General features: G+C 52.5%; 1 protein-coding gene across 4 annotated transcripts in view; it reads left to right on the forward strand.

The window, feature by feature from the left end:
- Positions 1–1,913, forward strand: part of LY86 (lymphocyte antigen 86) — a 42,991-nt gene extending 41,078 nt beyond the window's left edge. For all 4 annotated transcript variants that reach the window (XM_044926730.2, XM_025265382.3, XM_044926731.2 and 1 more), the window contains one exon: positions 1,520–1,913. In XM_044926730.2, the coding sequence (XP_044782665.1) occupies positions 1,520–1,603 (84 nt within the window). In that variant the 3' untranslated portion in view covers positions 1,604–1,913. The remainder of the gene's footprint in view (positions 1–1,519) is intronic.
- Positions 1,914–18,320: the final 16,407 nt, after the last annotated feature.

The raw sequence follows: 18,320 nt of genomic DNA on the forward strand, positions 1-18,320 counted from the left end.
GCCGAAGGTCACCTTCAGCAGCCCTTACACCCGAGACCCCATCAGTGCTGGGGGACCCGCTCACTCCTGGGACTCTTCTAATTGCTAGAGAGTTCTTCTCTCCTAGCCCGAGACCAGTCATGCACCATCCATCCGGTGGTCTGATCTGGCCCTGCCCTCCAGCTGACACAGATTAAATACCCTCCCTTCCTTGGATGGGGGCTTCCCTGGTGGCTCAGACGGTAAAGAATCTGCCTGCAGTGCGGGAGACCTGGATTTGATCCCTGGGTTGGGAAGATTCCCTGGAGAAGAGAAAGGCAGCCCACTCCAGAATTTTTGCCTGGAGAATCCCCATGGACAGAGGAGCCTGGTGGGCTTTAGTCCATGGGATTGCAAAGAGTTGGACACAACTGAGCAACTAACACACACTTTCCCTTGGTGACTGGCTCCTCAGAGATGGGCCAAGAGTTCCAGGAGCTTCCCCCGCCCTCCACCATGCAGAGCCTTTCTCCTCGGGACAGAGTGTCCGCAGCCGCGGGCTGTGGGGTGGGCAGGGCTTCGGCCACGAGCGCTGCAGATGTGGCTCCTGCCCGGGGCCTCTCTGCTGCGCCACACACAGCCTGGCCAGCCTTCCCTGACCGCAGGCAGAGGGGCTCCTCTGTGGCTGGCCATGGCCAGAAAGGACCCCGAAAGGCAGGAACACGTTCTCTAGTGGCGCATTCGGGTTCCGTGCCATTGAGTTTTGCCCCCCAACTGTCTCCTCCATCTCCACACACAGCACTCCATCTTTCCTGTTGCTCAGGCCAGGATCCTTGGGGTCAGCCTTCACCCCTCTCTTCCCCACCCACGTGGGTCTCCTTGGCAAACCATCTTGGCTCTTCTTTGCCAATCCAGCCAGAACGCCCACCTCTCCCCCATCTCCCCCAGCTGCTCCGAACCGTCCCCACCTCTCACCTGGCTCTTGCAGCGCCTCCTACCTGGTCCACCACTTCCTCCACATCTCCCCCCATCTCCTTCCAATGTCAGCAGGCCTGCTGCCGACAGCCATGTCGGGACAGGCCACCCCCCGGAGTGGAGGCTGGTGCCCTCCCTAGGCCCTTGGGGCTGTCCCCTGCCTCCTCCCTCTCCTCCTGCGGGCCTCTCCCGGGAGTCCCGTCTGCCTCCTCAAACGCGGGGCCCCCAGCCTCCAGGGAAATGGTGAGCTCCCGCACTTCTTTCAGATCTTGGCCCTGAGGTCACCTGCTCAGGGGACCTGCCTTGAGCACCCTACTCAAAACCACACAGCAGCCCCACCACCCCATCGGTCCGCTCCCCGCGGGAGCGCCATCTGGAGCACCAGCATCTCAGGCTTAGCCAGCCATCCCGGGCGCCCTCTGCTCTCCCAGCCAGCCTGGGGGCCCGCGGGGCGGGCGTGGTTCCTCCCGCTGACCTAACCCCCCAGGGTCGGGAGCGGAGCCCGTATGTGATGGGCTCGCTGAGCGCCCGCTGCAAGCCGATGGCTTTGCGAGTCTCACAGCTGCTGCTTCCCTGTGCCCCTCAGGGAGACTACCACGTCCTGCTGGAGCTCTACAACCAAGACCATGCCACCGTGGCCTGCGCCAACGCCACCGTCCTCTATTCCTGAGCCTCTTGAAGCACAGTCAGTATCCCGTGGCAACAGCGGCTCCTCCCACAGACCCTGCTGAGAGGGAGGACCAGCAGACCACACCGCAAGCCTCCTGGAAGGTGCCAGCGCTGATGTCAGCCGCAGGACCAGAGGTCCCCGCGCTCCATGGATGCAATGAAGGCCCCGGAGTATCCGCCTCCCAGGAGCTCCTGGGGGTCAACCCAGCAGTCTTGAGGGACCGTCCCTCATCCCTAAGTGCTCTCCTGACAAAGCTCACCTCTTTCCAGCTCCTGGGAGCCCAGGATCAAATAAAGAAACTGGCCCACAAGGAGTGCCTCGTGGTTTGTTTAAGAATCCTGGTACAGCCCTGTAGCTGTAGCGTGAGCTCCTCTGCACACAGAGCCACGGGCTGCCACAGCATAAGTGATGTTGAGAGATGCAGGAAGATGGGGGCACGCCTGCAAGGGCAGAGCTGGGGATGAGCTGTCCCTTCTTCCAGGAAGCCCCACACTCTGGACGTGAGGCCCAGAAGCTGGTGAAACCTCACGCGCAGACATCACAGTCTCCACTGAACTAACCTCTTGATAACTTCATCCCGGAGTGCGGCTGTCCTGGCCCCAGCGCACCTCGGCTCTCCCGAGTGTGCTCCTCAATTCACCCCCGAGTCACTGCTGGCCACTCACATACCAGGCCCTCTGCTCAGCACTTAGGCTACTCCAGGGGGCAAAAGAGAGCTTGTCTCTGCCCTCATGGAGCCTTCAGGCCCCCAAAATATTAAAAATGCACGTCCCCCACAGTCGTGCACATGCAGAGCTGCCTCTTTCAATGCCCCCCATAAACGACGAGGTTGCCTGCTGTTGCCAGAGCCCATGGGGCGCCGCAATGTCTCCTGTCCCTGGATGTGCAGAATCCTCCGGGGGGCCCCGCCCCCTGCCACACCCTCCTGCTCCCCCGCTTCTGCTTCCAGCAACCCCCGGTCCCACGTCTGTCCCTCTTGCTCCTGCAAAGGGGCTGGAGTTGGGAGACTGGGGTTGACTGTGTGTTTGCAGGCCTTTTACAGCCATAAAGGTGCCACTGTGCTAGCGATGAAAAGAAGAAAGAAATGCATAGTTTTAAAATCTCCGTTGCTATTAATTACCGTCTGTCCATAGTTGAACTACCCGGAATAGCAGGCCATAAATGCCTGGTGAATCAAAACCTTAAACCCAGCATCTGAGGTTTCCTGGGTTGTGGAAAGACAAAATTACAGCAGTGTTCTCGCTGACGCCTAACATGCTCCGGGGCAAAGGCTCGCTGTGGCCATGCCAGGCTCGGGGGCAAAGCTCAGGGCACACACGTGGCCGGGGGTGGGGGGAACAGTTGTGGATCCAGACGGCAGACTGGACTGCTGGTCCTTCTCCATTCCTCCCAGCCAGACATTCCCCGTTCCCTTTCCAGAAACAACCCCACGTCCAGTAAAGGCCCTGGGTGGAGTCCAAGAATTCACAGGTTCCACAGACGGCTCAGGACAGCTGTTGCTGCCTTCCAAAGACGGGTATGGGGAAGAAGCAGAGCACATCTCATCTGCCTCTATTCAGCTGCTCCTTTTTCTATTCTTTGCTCTCTTCTTAAAATTCATTGACGGTGTTCGTGTGTGTGTGTGAAAGAGAGAGAGAGGGTGAGGGAGAAAGAGTGAGCCAGAGAGGCAGGGGGAGAAAGAGAGATTTCGAGGCTGTAGGTTTAGTTAAACAGAGACTTACACACACATGTGGGCTGACCCTGCCTTGGCTGAGCACACAGGAGCTCACAGCAGTTGCACTAAGGGTGTGATTTGAGGAAGAAAAAGGTGTTTCTCAGCCTCCAGATATGTCTGCCCTTACATTTCACTGAGCTCCACTCCTGCAAGTTGAGAAAGTTTTTCCCTGTTTATGACTCTCCAATGAAAAAGTACAAACTGTTCTGGTAGGAGAAATGCCAGAATAATTATCATAACTCAGGCAGAGCATCATAACCAGGGTGAGGCTTGGAGTTGCCAACACAGGAAGCGGGAGGTATTAGGGGGCAGGTGGGCAACCCACCGCCAGCTCTTAGGCTGGTGTCCCATGTGTGCCCAGGGGGCAGGGCTGGGGGTGTGGGGAGGGGGAGGGGGCCCTACCAAAGAACTTAACTTAATTACTTCTTATCAATGATTTGCCACTGTTTCAAAATCACCATCAAGTACTCTAAAAATTTCTCCTAAACAAACTTCTCTGAAAAAAAAAAAATTCCCTGATTTAAGATTATGCTATGATGCCTCCAAACCAAGGGACTCAAGTGTAAATAAGCGAGCTCCAGTCATTTTGGTGTCTGTAGGCCCTTCCTAATGTTTTAAGAGCACCTCTGTGTATGTGTGGGTGTGTGTGTGTGCACGTGTGTGTGTATTTTTTTTTTTTTAAGGAAACTTTGGTGCCCAAGGAGAACTTCCCCAGGCAAGGTTCAGGCAGAAAGCTGAAGATCCACTGGGTAGTGTGATCGCCCCGCTTGGAATGTTTGTAAGGAACGGAGACCAGCTCCATCTGGTTATACGCATGGCTCAGCGCACACTGCTGAGGTCATGCGGTTCAGGCTTCAGCCACGGTTCGCTAGAAAGCTTCACGCGGTCATCACCATGTCACCTCTATTTCTCTGCAGTTCTTTTACCTCTGGCCTCCCTGAGTATCGGCTTCACCCTCCGACAGTCCTTCCTATAATAGTAAATAGTTTCACACTTGTCCAAAGTACAGAGGAGGGGGGCCTTTCTCCCTACGCCCGGCATTCCCTCTGAGTGCAATGGTTTGGATCACGTGACCATTCCTGGCCAATCACCTTGCCCCAGTGCTGATTGGCTTGCCTGTGTCACATGACCCACCCCGAGCGCTGGATTGGCATTAGTCCCACTGGAACCACACCATCCCCTAAGTGGACACTGGGGAGGCTAGAAACTGTACAGAGAGGAAAGAGTTGTGGAAGAAGCATCTAGAATTAGGCCATCTTTTCAGCTGTTAACTGGGCGAGGGCCTCAGATTCTCAAAGCCTCTGTTTGTTCATCTGCACACATCAACAGTAATAATACCTGCCTTACTTACAGAAATACCTTGAGAAGTAAATGAAAGAACAGTGCCAGGCATGTAGCTCAATGAATGTGAGTTATTATTCTGTTCAGGAGGTGCATGAGTCAGTTCAGAATGCTGTAATAAAAATACCATAAGCCGGGTGCCTTACAGACAGCAGACATCTATTTCTCACATTTTTCTCATTTATTTCTGGAGCTCAGAAAGACCAAGACCAAGCTGCTGGTAAATTCGATGTCTGGTGAGAGCCCGCTTCCTGGACCACAGACAGCTGTCCTTCTGCTGTGCCCTCACATGACAAGGTGGGTGCTGGAGTGCTCTGGGATCCCTTTTTATAGAAGCATGAATCATGTCATCACCTCCCAAAGACCCACCCGCTAACAGCACCATGATGGAGGTTAGGATTTTAACCTATGAACTTAGGGGAGACACAGACATTCAGTCCAAAGCAGATGGGTACTCACCTTGGAGCTGAAGGCCTGTTGCCTAATTTCCCTTCAACATCATCGGATGCAAACTGTCTCTGAGCCTTGACCTCACCCAGGAGCCTGTGTTCCTTTTATGTCCTGACATGGTTCCTTGGCACCTTGATTTCTTCTAAGTGTGGCTGGTTTAAGTCGATCTAGGTTACGGTCATGTTCGCTGAACTACATAAACCCTGAGAAGAATTTAAGGGAAATATTCAGGGACAAGTTTCCCCTGAAACAGAAACTTTCCAGGCCCAAAAAAAAAAAGGCCTAAGAAAGAAAATGCATGTACTTTTTAATTAAACTTGCTTCCTGTTTAAAAAGAAAGAAAGAAAAGATACACATTGGGGATGTGAAGAACTAAATGTAACATCTGCAAATGTAACAATTACGTCTGCCTCCAGAAAAAAATCACCCAAAATAGCTAGTGAGAGAATGGAAAAGGCCACGTGCTGATTTTAACCTGACTTGTTAAGGAGGGAAAACATACCATCCCAGCAGCTCAACTTCAGATTTGAATCATCTACAGTTTTCTCAGCCAGCTTTCTCAGACAAGTTCCTCTGTCGAGTTTCCCCATCATTTGATCTGGGCAAGCAGGGGTTCCAGGGGAATTGGGAATCAGCCACTTAACATCTAGTTTGTAAATAACTTCAGTTGTTCCATTGGAACTGAAGCCCTCAGCTTCCTTCAAATGTACCAACCTGATTTTTTTTTCCTCCCCAAACCCAGATTTCCTTTAAAAAGTAGGACAACACCAAATTCTTTCTTTCAGTTTCTTGGTCCCTCACTCTTGAAAAAAAGAATATTTGCATCGATCTTATTTCAGCTGAAAACAATAATTTCTTCCTTCAGCTGATGTTTTTGTGGATTCCTTGAAACTCAACCAAGGATGCAAAGAAGGAAAAAGTCCATGCCACACAAGCTCATATCATTTTATTGTGGTTTTCCCTCCTTGTCTTCTACTCAATGGTTGGAGAAAACTGGAGAAGGGGCCAGAGAATATTATTGAAATAATCAAAGAGTTACAGCAAGGATTCCACATCAGTTCAGTTCAGTCACTCAAGTTGTGTCTGACGCTTTGTGACCCCATGGACTGCAGCACGCCAGGCCTCCCTGTCCGTCATCATCTCCCGGAGCTTGGTCAAATTCATGTCCATTGAGTCGGTGATGCCATCCAACCATCTCATCCTCTGTCGTCCCCTTCTCCTCCTGCCTTCAATCTTTCCCAGCATCAGGGTCTTTTCAAATGAGTCAGCTCTTCCCATCATAAATCAAGGATTCCACATAAAGGTAGACTAAAAAGGTTAAAATACGTGATATAGAAAAATAACGTTTGAGAAGGCAGAACAACTGCAGTGGAATTGGCGCCAGTTTAAAAGCCAACAATTTTCTGAGCACTTGCTATGTTTTGGTGTTGTGCTAGGGACTTTGTGTTCAGTTACTCAACGTTGTCTGACTCTTTGAGGCCCCATGGGCTATAGCCCGCCAGGCTCCTCTGTCCAAGGGATTTTTCCAGGAAAGAATACTGGAGTGGGTTGCCATTTCCTACTCCAGGGGATCTTCCCCACCCAAGGATCAAACACGAGTCTCTTGCGTCTTCTGCATTGGGAAGCAGATTCTTTCCTATTGTGCCACCAGGGGAGTCCAGCCTCCGTCTCAATACTTAGTCTCATTGAGCCCATGGGGGATAATCCAATGGCCCACTTTATAGAAGAGGAAGTCAGGGTTAGTGAAATGAAGAAGCGGAGCCCTGCATCTTCAGGGATCAGTGAGACTGCAGCGGCCCTGGTGCCCTGACAGGCGCAGTGGGGCCCCTGGGGTGCTCGGTGTCCATCAGCATCTTCCCGTGCTTACTTCTCCAGCCAGACGCAGTAACACCCTGAGTCACACCTTTCCCCAGAAAAGGGTCACGTGTTTAGTTCATTTTGCTGCTGAAACAAAAACACCATGGAATGGGCAGCTTAGGAGCAGCAGAAACGCCCCTTTTCACATTTCTGGAAGCTGCAAGTCCAGGGTGTCTGGGGACAGCCCTCCTGGCTCCTGGTTCTAGGCCGATGGCTGTCTTCCCCCTGGGTCCTGAGTGCTGGAAGCGGGGAGGGGGCTCCCTGTGGCCTCTTTGGTAAGTGCTCCACACCCACCCAAGGGGAGTCCAGCTTTTTGACCCAACCATTCTCCAAAGCCCTCACCTGGCAACACCATCACAGGGGTGGGGTCCGTTTCAACCTCTGAGGTTTTGAGGGATGCAAACATTCAGACCTCACACCTGCTTTCTATTTTTCCTTTTCTCACCTCCTTTTTGGTCATGAAATGGAAGAAACTGAAAGACAGCTTAACGATGAAACTCCCCTATTGAAAATGAATTGTCCCAACCACCAAAAAGAAAGATACCTTGTACATCTTAAACATACACATTGTTGTATGTCAATATATTTGATTTTTAAAAAAATAAATGAAGGAGTAAACCACCCGTGGTCACCTGTCCATGTCTGCACTCTTGGTGACGACCCTCTCCACCATCCTGGGTGACACACGTCTGGTCTGCCGTCATTTGGAAGAGAAAGGTGCTTGACTCTTGCCTCGTTCCCTGTCCACAGTTTTTCATCATCGCGCTGGATTTTCCCTTTATTGCCTCCAAAGGTACCAGACCATTTGTCTGTCTGAGTTGCATTTCCCCTTCCGTTTCACGTGCCCTGAGGGCGGGCTGTCTGCAGCTGTTTGCTTCTTGTTCAATTTTTTAATTGGATCTCACTGTTCAATATTTTACATGTTTTGACTTCAATATTTCACAGTCACGCTCAGGCTGTAGAACCCTGGACTTGGGGACGAGCCTTTAAGGTCACCCCTGGGAGGGGGTCATACCTGCCCCACTTAGGGAGCTGGCTCCCAGATGCTGGAGAAACGGCCCTAAAAATCAGAACCTGAGACTCAGCACAGCTGTGGAAGGAAGCTGATCCTCCCTGGAGCAAAGGGCACGCGTCGTCTCTTCTGGATATTTTGGGGTGGAAGTCGTGATGTGGGCTCTGCCTTGTGGGCGAGCTTCCGAGGACAGAGGCAGAAGGGAAGGGGCCTGGGGTCCTACACCCCCACCTGGCCCTGCAGATGTGCATTGAGCCTTGAGGAGAGAGAACGCCCGCGGGAGTCTGGGCCGGTAGCTAACACACCAGACACTCAGGGCCTCCAGCCCCTCTGTGGCATGTTGTGGGGTCCGCATGGCAATGGGGTACAGGCACCAGAGGGTAGAGTACCGCACGATGTCTCCACAAACCGGGGACCCAGCACCAAGCAGGGCGGGGAGAGCCAGGCCTGGGCACGGTGCCACGCGCCCCAGGACACGCAAGGGCAGCGATGCTCAGTCTTCTTGCACCCTGAGTACCTGGGTCAGGGCCCCGGGGAGGCGCCCGAGAATGAGACAGGAAAGAACTGCTCTTCTGCTGACAGAGGCCCCAGAAATAACCAGCGAGGGCAGGAGGAGAGTCTGCAGAGATCCCTTCACATGTGAGTCGAGGGCTCCATCAGGGACGCTTAATTCAGCTCTCGTCGTCAGAACGTCTTCACTGGAACCCACGAGCGGACGCCTGAGACGTTCCAGCTTTGCTAGTGGGCGGGGGTCCCTTCCACAGAGCCACCCCCCTCTTCCAGGGCTGGAATTCCGTTTCTTCTCACTTGCTCCCTCCTCGGCTCCTTCAGTTTCTCTGCAGACACGTGGGGGTCCATGTGGACCTCCCTGGAACGTCCGCGCTAGCCCCGTCCTGTTGTTTTCCCGTCTCCCTGACGACAGGAAGGATGCTCTGCTCCCACCTTGGACTCCCTCCCTCAGCCCCTCCCGACAAGAAGCACCGGACTCTTGTCTGTTTACCGTCTGGACCACACACACCCCAAATCCCTACAGCCCCTCTGTTCACCTTACTCCCAAAGGAAACTTGTGGTGGGGTGTATAGCAGGAGAAACTCCAAACCCAGGGTAACTCGCAACATTGTTGTTGTTCAGTCACTAAGTTGTGTCCAATTCTTTGCGACCCCATGGACTGCAGCATGTCTGGCTTCCCTGTCTGTCATCATCTCCCGGAACTTACTCAAACTCATGTCCATTGAGTTGGTGATGCCATCCAACCATCTCATCTTCTGTCACCCTCTTCTCCTCCTGCCCTCAGTCTTTCCCAGAGTCAGGTTCTTTTCCAACAAGTTGGCCCTTTACATCAGGTGGCCAAAGTATTGCTTCAGCATCAATTCTCCAATGAATATTCAGGACTGATTTCCTTTAAGACTGACTGGTTTGATCTCCTTGAGGTCCAAGGGACTCTCAAGAGTCTTCTCCAACACCACAGTTCAAAAGCATCGATTCTTTGTTGCTCAGCCTTCTTTATGGTCCAACGCTCACATCTGTGCATAACTAGTGGAAAAACCACAGCTCTGACTATATGGACCTTTGTTGGAAAAGTGATGTCTCTGCTTTTTAAATTGCTGTCTAGGTTTGTCAGAGCTTTCCTTCCAAGGAGCAAGCATCTTTTTACAATGCATTACAGCATATTAGATCTTTACTATGTATAGGACAAGAGTGAACTGCGTAGGGGACAATGTCCTACCTACATAGACAATATTTATGAGTTATTAGCTAACCACTTAGAGAAATTGTGTCCTCTTCTCTCTAGGCTCCACAAAAACCAGATATTAATCTCAACCTCAGGGTTGTGAGCCAAAAGACATATAGCGAAAGTTCAGACTAGCAAATTATCTGGGAGGAAGTGATTTAGCCAACGAGATGGGCATAATTAGTTTAAGAAAGAAAAATAAGGTGATGATGTGCTAGTTTGCTAGGGCTGCTATAGCAAAGAACGCAAACTGAACGGCTTAGAACAGCAGCAATGTGTGTTCAGTCCATTTTACCCGGAACCAGGACCGGAATCCCAGAGTGTTATCAGAGAGATGTTTCTAAAGCACAAACCTGGTTACACCACTCCTCTGTGTAAAGTTCTTCAAAGCCCCCTGCCCTGTGCCCACAGATTCCTGCTTCTGCGATGCTGAGACTCTGTAAGCCAGCCGCTCTCCGCTGGCCAGCACCCGCTCCTTGCACGTTGCTGTGAAGCTCCCCGGAGTCTGCTCACACCTCCTGGAGCACAGAGTTCTCCTGACTTTGCACGGACGCGCCCTCAACCTAGAACCTGCTTCTCCCTTCTTACCTGGCTGTTTCCCACAGAGAGGTCTCTGTTGGGATGCTGCTCTCTCCCGGGAGCTGTCCCTCATCCGAGGGAATGGGTTCGCTCTCCCGCCAGTGAGCTCCCTCCCATCCTGCTGCTGCTGCTGCTAAGTCACTTCAGTCGTGTCCGACTCTGTGAGACCCCATAGGCGGCAGCCCACCAGGCTCCCCCGTCCCGGGGATTCTCCAGGCAAGAACACTGGAGTGGGTTGCCATTTCCTTCTCCAATGCATGAAAGTGAAAAGTGAAAGTGAAGTGGCTCAGTCGTGTCCAACTCTTAGCGACCCCATGGACTGCAGCCCACCAGGCTCCTCCATCCACGGGATTTTCCAGGCAAGAGTACTGGAGTGGGGTGCCATCGCCTTCTCCGCCCTCCCCTCCTTATCACGGCACTAATTCCTGTGAGCCATGATCGTTTGTCTCTGTCTTCCTCACGTCACTGGGACCACCTTGCAGGCAGGCTCTATGTCCCATCTGGTTTCTAACAGAGGGCCTGGCCCAGAGTGAATATTGACCATCACCTGTGGGGTTGAATTGTTTCCGTAGCAGCAGCGACCCCAGAGTGGGCTTCCTACCCCTCCACGGCCACCCCCTTGGTTGAGGTCCCTGATACCTGCCCGCTGTGTGGTTTCCTGTCAAACATATGCTCCACCCTGGGGCTTGGTTTCCCCCGGGGGATCCCAGTGTGCCCTCTCCAGACCCCCTCTTATCTGAGCCCACCGATTTTCAGCTTGTTTTCAGACTCACGGGGCAGAGAGCTGGTCCCTGTGAGGACCGCCTTTTAAGCCCCGACGTCATCTGTGGAATTAAACTGCGCCAGAGTCCACAGTGCCCTGGGATTAGACTTCCCCCTCTGCGTCTCTGCCTCCTTTGTCTGAATCTGACCACCAGTACTGACTGTGTGGACCACCATTTCCCAGCTCACGTTTTCCACCCCGCCCCACCTGTCTGCCTGCACCCACACCATCCCAGAGAAATCTGATGTGGAAGCCATCCGTGCCATTTTAGATTTTCTAGAATCTGTATTTCAAAACATGGAGAAGAGGGCTTCCCTGGGGGTAAAGAATCCGCCTGCCAAAGCAGAAGACGGGTTCAGCCCCTGGTCTGGGACGATTCCAAGTGTCTCGGAGCTCCCTAGCCCGAGCACAGTTGTTGAGCCTGGGAGAGCCCAGGAGCTGCAACCACTGAGCCCACGTGCCCGAGAGCCCGTGTCTGCAGGGAGAGAAGCCGAGCACCGCGACCCCACTCACCGAAGCTAGAGAAAGGGCACGCAGCAGCCAAGACCCACCGCAGCCGATCACAAATAAGCAAACAAAATTAAAAAGGAAAAAAGAAACTGGTAAAATTAATTTCAATAATATGTTTTGTTTGACACAATATGGCCAAAACGTCATCATTTCAACATGCAATCAGTAGTTTTAAAAAATTATCCAGACATCTGACATTCTTGTTTTCGTACTAAGACGTCGCGATCCAGTCTGCACTCTCCACCCGCAGCATACCTCACTGTGGCCTAGCCTCGTCTCGCTCGGTTGCCCAGTGGCTACAGGGGGCCGGTGACTGCCGCCCTGGACAGCACAGGACAGGCAGCTGGTAGTAATAATGATAACAGGGGAGACGACGTCCTTGCCACTTGCCCAGGACTCTACTGAGCCTCTGAGACTTTTCATGCCTATCAAGCTTAATCTTCACAGCAGTCCCACAAGCTAGAGACTGTTGTTAACCCCATGGTGCAAGCGAGGAAACAGTCTCAGAGATTAAGAGACTGTACTTACCACTCGTCTCCACTGCCCCCTGACCTGTGGAACACTTAGTAAACACGGGATTTGCTAAGTCTTAGAAGTCACATATCAAAAATGCACGTAAAGGTTAAAGATGCTATGGATGATACAGCAAAAAAATAAAGTTTTGATGAGCAAATCCATGTTTTGAAAGTCATCAGAGAGGACAGCCGTATACTTCCAAAAGCTACCTCCTGTGCCACAGCCAAAAAAATAGATGAAAAACATGACAAAGGGCAGCCTTTATTATGTTCTTAGGCTTTGAAAGCTTCAAAAAGAATTAGCTGAGAGAAAGTTCATTTTCAACGGTTTTGACAGATGATTAAAATCAAGCTGGTTTCCTTTTGGTCCCTTCATTGAGCAGACTCTGCCAGCCTCTGGGGCCGGTGCTCTTAGCCGGGCACACGGCTGGGGGTGAGGGGAGCTGCTTTCTCACGTGCTGTTTTCAAAGACTTCTCCGGGACGGGCATCTGTGGCTTCCTTCTTGTGTCCTTGAGAACCGAGAGAGATGACTTCCTAGCAACAGGAAGGGGAGACCTGTCCCCACCCTCAACAGATGGAAAAAAGATCACCTCCCAGCAATGGTCTTGGGCAATTACACCTTTCTTTGTGCCATGGTTTATCCTCTGGGAAATGTTTACCTCTTTAACCTTCAGACTTCACTAATTGAAAAGAACCTATGAAATGTAGGAGGATTAAGTTCCATTTCAAGGAACAGAAAATCAAGTAGTGATTTACACAAGTTAGAAGTTCAGTTCTCTCCTCCAAGAACCCAGGCAGTCTGTGATCAGCAGGGCTTGAGTTTGTCTTATTTTGGGGCTTTATCACCCTCCCCAGATGGCTTCTGTCTCGTGGACCAAAACGGCTGTCCAGATCCAGTCATCTCATCACATTCCAGCCAGCAAAAGAGGTGAAAGGGCAGGGAAGGAATAAGCCCTCTCTGGGGGCCTCTTCCTGAAAGCTGTATGTACAGCTTACACAGATGCCGCAGTGACCAGAGCCCAACACAAGGCCATCAGCGCTTCCAGGGAGGACGAAGAAAGTGACCTTTGATCTGGTGCGTCTGCAGCAGCATGCGAACATGCCTCTCAGACTTCTGACTGCAGGGAGTACAATCGTTCGAGGTCCCCAGCTGTTGTGTTCCAAAATCCTTCACTGCGTTTGCAGGGAGGTCGTGCTTCCTGCAAGCTGCCCCAGCCTGAGTGCATCAGTAACACTAAGGCAGCCCTTTCCTGCGAGTCATACAACTTCTCTGATGGGGAGCATCAGCTAGAGGACTGTATGAATTACCTCTTTCCACGTAACAAATTAGGTCTTCCCTGATGGCTTTGGTGGTAGAGAATCTGCTGGCAATGCAGGAGATGCAGGAGACCTGAGTTTGATCGCTGGGTCGGGAAAATCTCCTGGAGGAGGGCATGGAAACCCACTCCAGTATTCTTGCCTGGAGAATCCCGTGGACAGAGGAGCCTGGCAGGCTACGGTCCATGAGGTCGCCAAGAGTTGGGCTGAAGGACTTAGCACGCACGCAGAAGTCCATACTGTGTAGTTCACAAACGTGGCCAGGAGGTGGCAGTCGTGACCAATGAGAAAATCCTGCTGCTCGGAGTCTATCAGCTTGTTCACTGCCCGGTGGATGCTTCCTGGACCTAATCTGATTCTTATGAAAGCGATTTCCTTCTTACGAAAACATCAGGCCCAAACAGAAACTAACCTCATCCTGCAGATAAAGACTGTTTGTGCCTCACAAGCTCTCTTAGCTCTAGCCAGACCCTCAGTAAGTACTTTCCCAGCAGCAAGAGGCTGGTACGTCGTGGGAAGCCGGGTGGGCGCAGGCCCTCTCCCTGAAGCCCCACCGTCTTATCAGAAGGGACCCAACGTCGGCGGGCTCCGCAGACTGCCAGGCTGATCCCAGCCCCGGGAAGGCTGAGCAGCTGGAGGATTCTGCAGGAAATCCCAAGAAGCCAGGTGGCTGTTGTGTTGAGGTCACAGAGCTGAGTCACTGCCACCAAGCGCTTTCCCTGCATCAGCGCCCGCGTGCTGTCCTCATGCAAACACAGGTCCCACGGTCTTTCCCGAGAGGTGATCATTGAATCGGCATCGTCGCCACCTCTCTAGCTACAGATCTAGGCCGGCTGCTCAGACAGCGAAGGGTTCTGGGAGGATTGGGAAAGCCACTTAAGGAGTCCAGACCTGATCCGGCGGCTGCCAGTTGAAGATTTCCAGCCGGAGAGGGCAGACGGAGCAGAACTCAGATGAGGTGATCGAGAGGAGACAGAGGAAGCTCTCCGCCGCCCCTGACTCTCAGCATCCAGTCCCTCTTCTCGTGCTTCTCATAGCACACTGTGATGAACAGCGATGTTTCCCGGGTTCCTTCCTCTGCCTCATCTTTGCAAAAAAAAATAGCCCTGTTTCCACTGAGTCCCCAGCGAGATAAGTGATGGCAGATGAGCTCGTGGGCTGTGGCATCAGAGGGACCCGTCCTCAGGATTTGGAGGCATAGCAGAAGCCCTCAAATCTCTGTTTCCACGTGTGTTACATGGGGGTGAAACTATTTACCAGAGGGGCTGCTGTGAGAGTGGAACAGGACCAGACAGATAAGTCCTTGGGATGGTGCCTGAGCTAGAACACGTGCTTGGTAAGCTGGGCACCACAGACCGAGGCCACCTGGGAAGTGGTCACGGAGCAGAGCAAGCTCACCAGCAGGGGCTGATCCAGCCCTGGGGCTCATCCCATGCGTGCACGATTCTATAGACTCTGCACAGGCACGCACGCATGCACACACATACACACCCACCTGCATGCACACACACACACCTGCACACACACACCCTCACATTGAGGCACAGAGGGCCCCTGCTCCTTCACACACCCCCAGGTCTGCTCTGAGCTGACTCTGCCTCCTCCGCGGTGCCTGCAGTGCTCCCTTTTCCGTCCGCATGGGTCTGCGTCTGCAGGGCCCATCCGGAGGTCAGCCCCCCGGGGTTCTGCAGTGCCCCTGACTCCTGCCACCATCCAGGGCTGACCCAAGCAGGCCTGCCCCACTCCGTGGCCAGAGTCAAGTCACCTGCTGCCTGATAGAAATGTTTGCCTGTGGGATCAGACACCTTGCGGGATCAGACACCTTGAGGCCAAGCCCAGGCTCTGCATGCACTGGAACCGCCAGGAAGGGCAGGTGTCCCGTGAGGTTAGGAAGAAGGTGGCCCCTCACGGGAGCCTCGCAAGAAGAAGCCCTGCTGATAAACACCGTGTTCCGCCTGCCAGCCCGGGCAGGGGCCTGTCCCTTGGAGGAGAACCCGGAGCGCGGTAGGGCCTGCTTTTTCCCGCCCAGCATCCATGGAGAAGCGCACCGTGTAGAGCTCAGCCTTTGCCTAGGTCGAGTCCAGATGCCTTCCCATGACAAACGGGGTGGGCAGCAAATGGGTCGGCTTGCCCTGTCCACGCTGCCAAAGCTCTGAAGAGCGGTCTCCCGGGGCCAGGGGCCGCTGCCAGGCCCAGACCTCCTAGTGCAGCTGGACTCATGTGACGGAACTTGTGAGCCCTGGCCTGTCGCTTCCTATGCACTGAACGTGGTTCTGAAAGTTGGTTTGAAATGGGTTTCCCCATCAAGACAAGGGGGCTTGGACTGCGTGTGTGTAGGACTCCCTAAAGGAGATCAAACCCTTTCTAGGCCTTGTGTGGATTCCAGAGGTTGGGTAAAGCCTGACAAGTTTCCGGGGACCAGACCAAGGTCAGAGTTGGGGGGAATTGACAAGAGAGGGGGGAACTGACAAGAGAGGTCAGGGAATGCAGAGGATAAGGGGGAAGGTACACAGATGCCCAGAGAGATGAGGAAGGACCCTGGAAGCCACTTAGGACTTCAGATCTGCCTCAAGAGCAATGGGGCACCATCTGGAGGTTCTCCCACGGGGAGCCCCCTGACCACAGAGTGAAGCCCTTCTCCACTCAGGGCTGGAAGATGGGTGCAAACTCAGCAGGGAGGAGCATGCACTTAGGAGGAAGGACCTGGGCTTCTCTGGCAGTGGGCAGGGAGGGGGACCCTGAGATCTCGGCTACAGTATTGGGGGGCATAGGAGCGGGAAGGGTTGTTTGTTCAAAAGGCCAACAAGCTGCCAGATCCGAGGTCAGGGGGCTTGTTTTAGTTCAGGTGGCAGGTGTGCACGACTAGGGGAGTCTGCATTTTGCTTCCTTGGAAATTCCATCTCCTCCCAGCCTGGAAATTTCCATCAGCCCAGACCCAGCGCCCGTGGGGCAGTACCAGAACTGAGAGAATGCAACACGGCAGAAAGAAGGGTCTGTTTTCTGGGAGGCGTTTGTTGTCTCTCCACATGGGACAAAACCAAAGTCCATCGTCCTTCAGGCCCGAATAGATTGACTTTTCTGTGTCCAGATGTGTCCCGCATGGAACTCGGGGCCTGCAGGAAGTCATTTAAAGTTGAAATATTTTCATGATATCATAGTGCTTTTCTAAAAGGAAAGATAGTGCGAATAAATACACCTGCTGCACCCATGGTAAGTTTAATTTTTTTTCTATTTAACAATATTAGTAAACAAACCCAAAAGCACTCAAGGACACACGTATCTCTAACTACCGGTCAGTCAGTGCAGGAGCAGACAGGCCGGGCTTTTTGAACTGAAACCTTTTTATCGAAGCCACATCGACTTTGCACAAATGACTCTTCATTCTTCAAAGTGCATGTTTTATAATACGAACATTTTAATTTTTCTCTACGTGTATTTTATTTGTTAATGTCATATATTTATATATTTTTCATTTATTTAAGACAAAAGCCGGGATTAACAAAATTGAACCAAAAATACACCCCAAAACATAGTCTTACATAGTATCAGAACCTCCTTTCTCAAAAGCAAGAAAGTTCCATGGCTAAATTATGAAAACTTGGTAGGCTTCCATGAGATTTTGAAAATAGTTTCATGGCAAGATGGCTCACATATTTTTCCATAAATAGATTAGAAACAGATTGATAACAATTGAAACAGAAAACATAAATGCTGCCGTATTTCACAGACTGTGAATCTCCACCAGTGTAAGATACAAGGTGATTTAAACGAAGCGCCACGCACGAGAAAATGCTGACTGCCCACTGCGTGTGGCACAGGGCTGACTCAGCACTTGGAGTGTTTATTTTAAACTTGTTAAAAGAACTCTTGGACCTATTTGAACATAGAAAAGTTTTAAACCATGTATCACTCTTCTACATGCACAAAAAGGAAACGGAGGCTAAATAAGTAGGTTTAGCTTCCCAGGTGGCTCAGTGATAAAGGCCCTGCCTGCCCGTGCAGGAGACGTTAAGAACTGCAGGTTCGATCCTTGGGTCGGGAAGATCCCCTGGAGGAGGGCATGGCAACCCACTCCAGGGTTCTTGCCTGGAGAATCCCGTGCACCGAGGAGCCCGGTGGGCTGCTGTCCACAGGGTCAAGACTGAGTGACTGAACATACACCCACACACACGTGCTAGCATGACTCAAGTCTGCAGAGAGGTGAGCTCTGCTCTGTCCTTGGCAGCCATGGCTGGAGTCAGACCGTTCCCGGCGATGGCAAGTCCAGTCACGGGCAGACGGCAGCGATGATGCAGCTGACCCCAAGCGGGCCGCTCGGAACAGCGCGCCCCTCCCGTTCCCAGACCCGCCTCCCGCAGCATCCTCCTGGCCACGCCAGGCGAGGGCCCCGGCGCAGGGCCTGCCAATACCAAACTCTGCCTTCCAGGAACCTCACAAACCTCCTTCCCTGCTGAGACTCGGTTCCAGTCAAAGGTGGGGCTCGGCTGCAGCAGGCAGGAAGCCCAACAGGTAATCTGAAACTCAGCACCGACTGTCGGTCATGGCCCTGGGAGCTCGAGGAATCCCTTTACCTTGGTTTCCTGTCCCCATAATGAGAGCATGTGTCTGTAGGGCTAAGAATTTGCAAAACATGACCGCTTTGTACCCTCTGGTGGTGGAACACAGAGGGATTGTTCAGTACCACTAAGGCACGATTATGGGTGACCCTCCAGCTTGACCATTCAGTAAACAATGTCCTATATTCCCACAGGTATATGAACAGAGAGAGAGAATAGCCCTATCTCTCAATCTCTCCTTCCTCTTCCTGGTGTGTGCAGTTTATTTCCCCTCTGCTTCTGAAAACAGCCTCCCCACCACACCACAGCACCCCATCACCCCATCCCCTCTCATTCCTGTCTATGGTAGGAAAGGCAAAGACCCAGGGCT

The sequence above is a fragment of the Bubalus bubalis genome, chromosome 2 (genome assembly GCF_019923935.1).
Source record: "Bubalus bubalis isolate 160015118507 breed Murrah chromosome 2, NDDB_SH_1, whole genome shotgun sequence".
Lineage (NCBI taxonomy): Eukaryota > Metazoa > Chordata > Mammalia > Artiodactyla > Bovidae > Bubalus > Bubalus bubalis.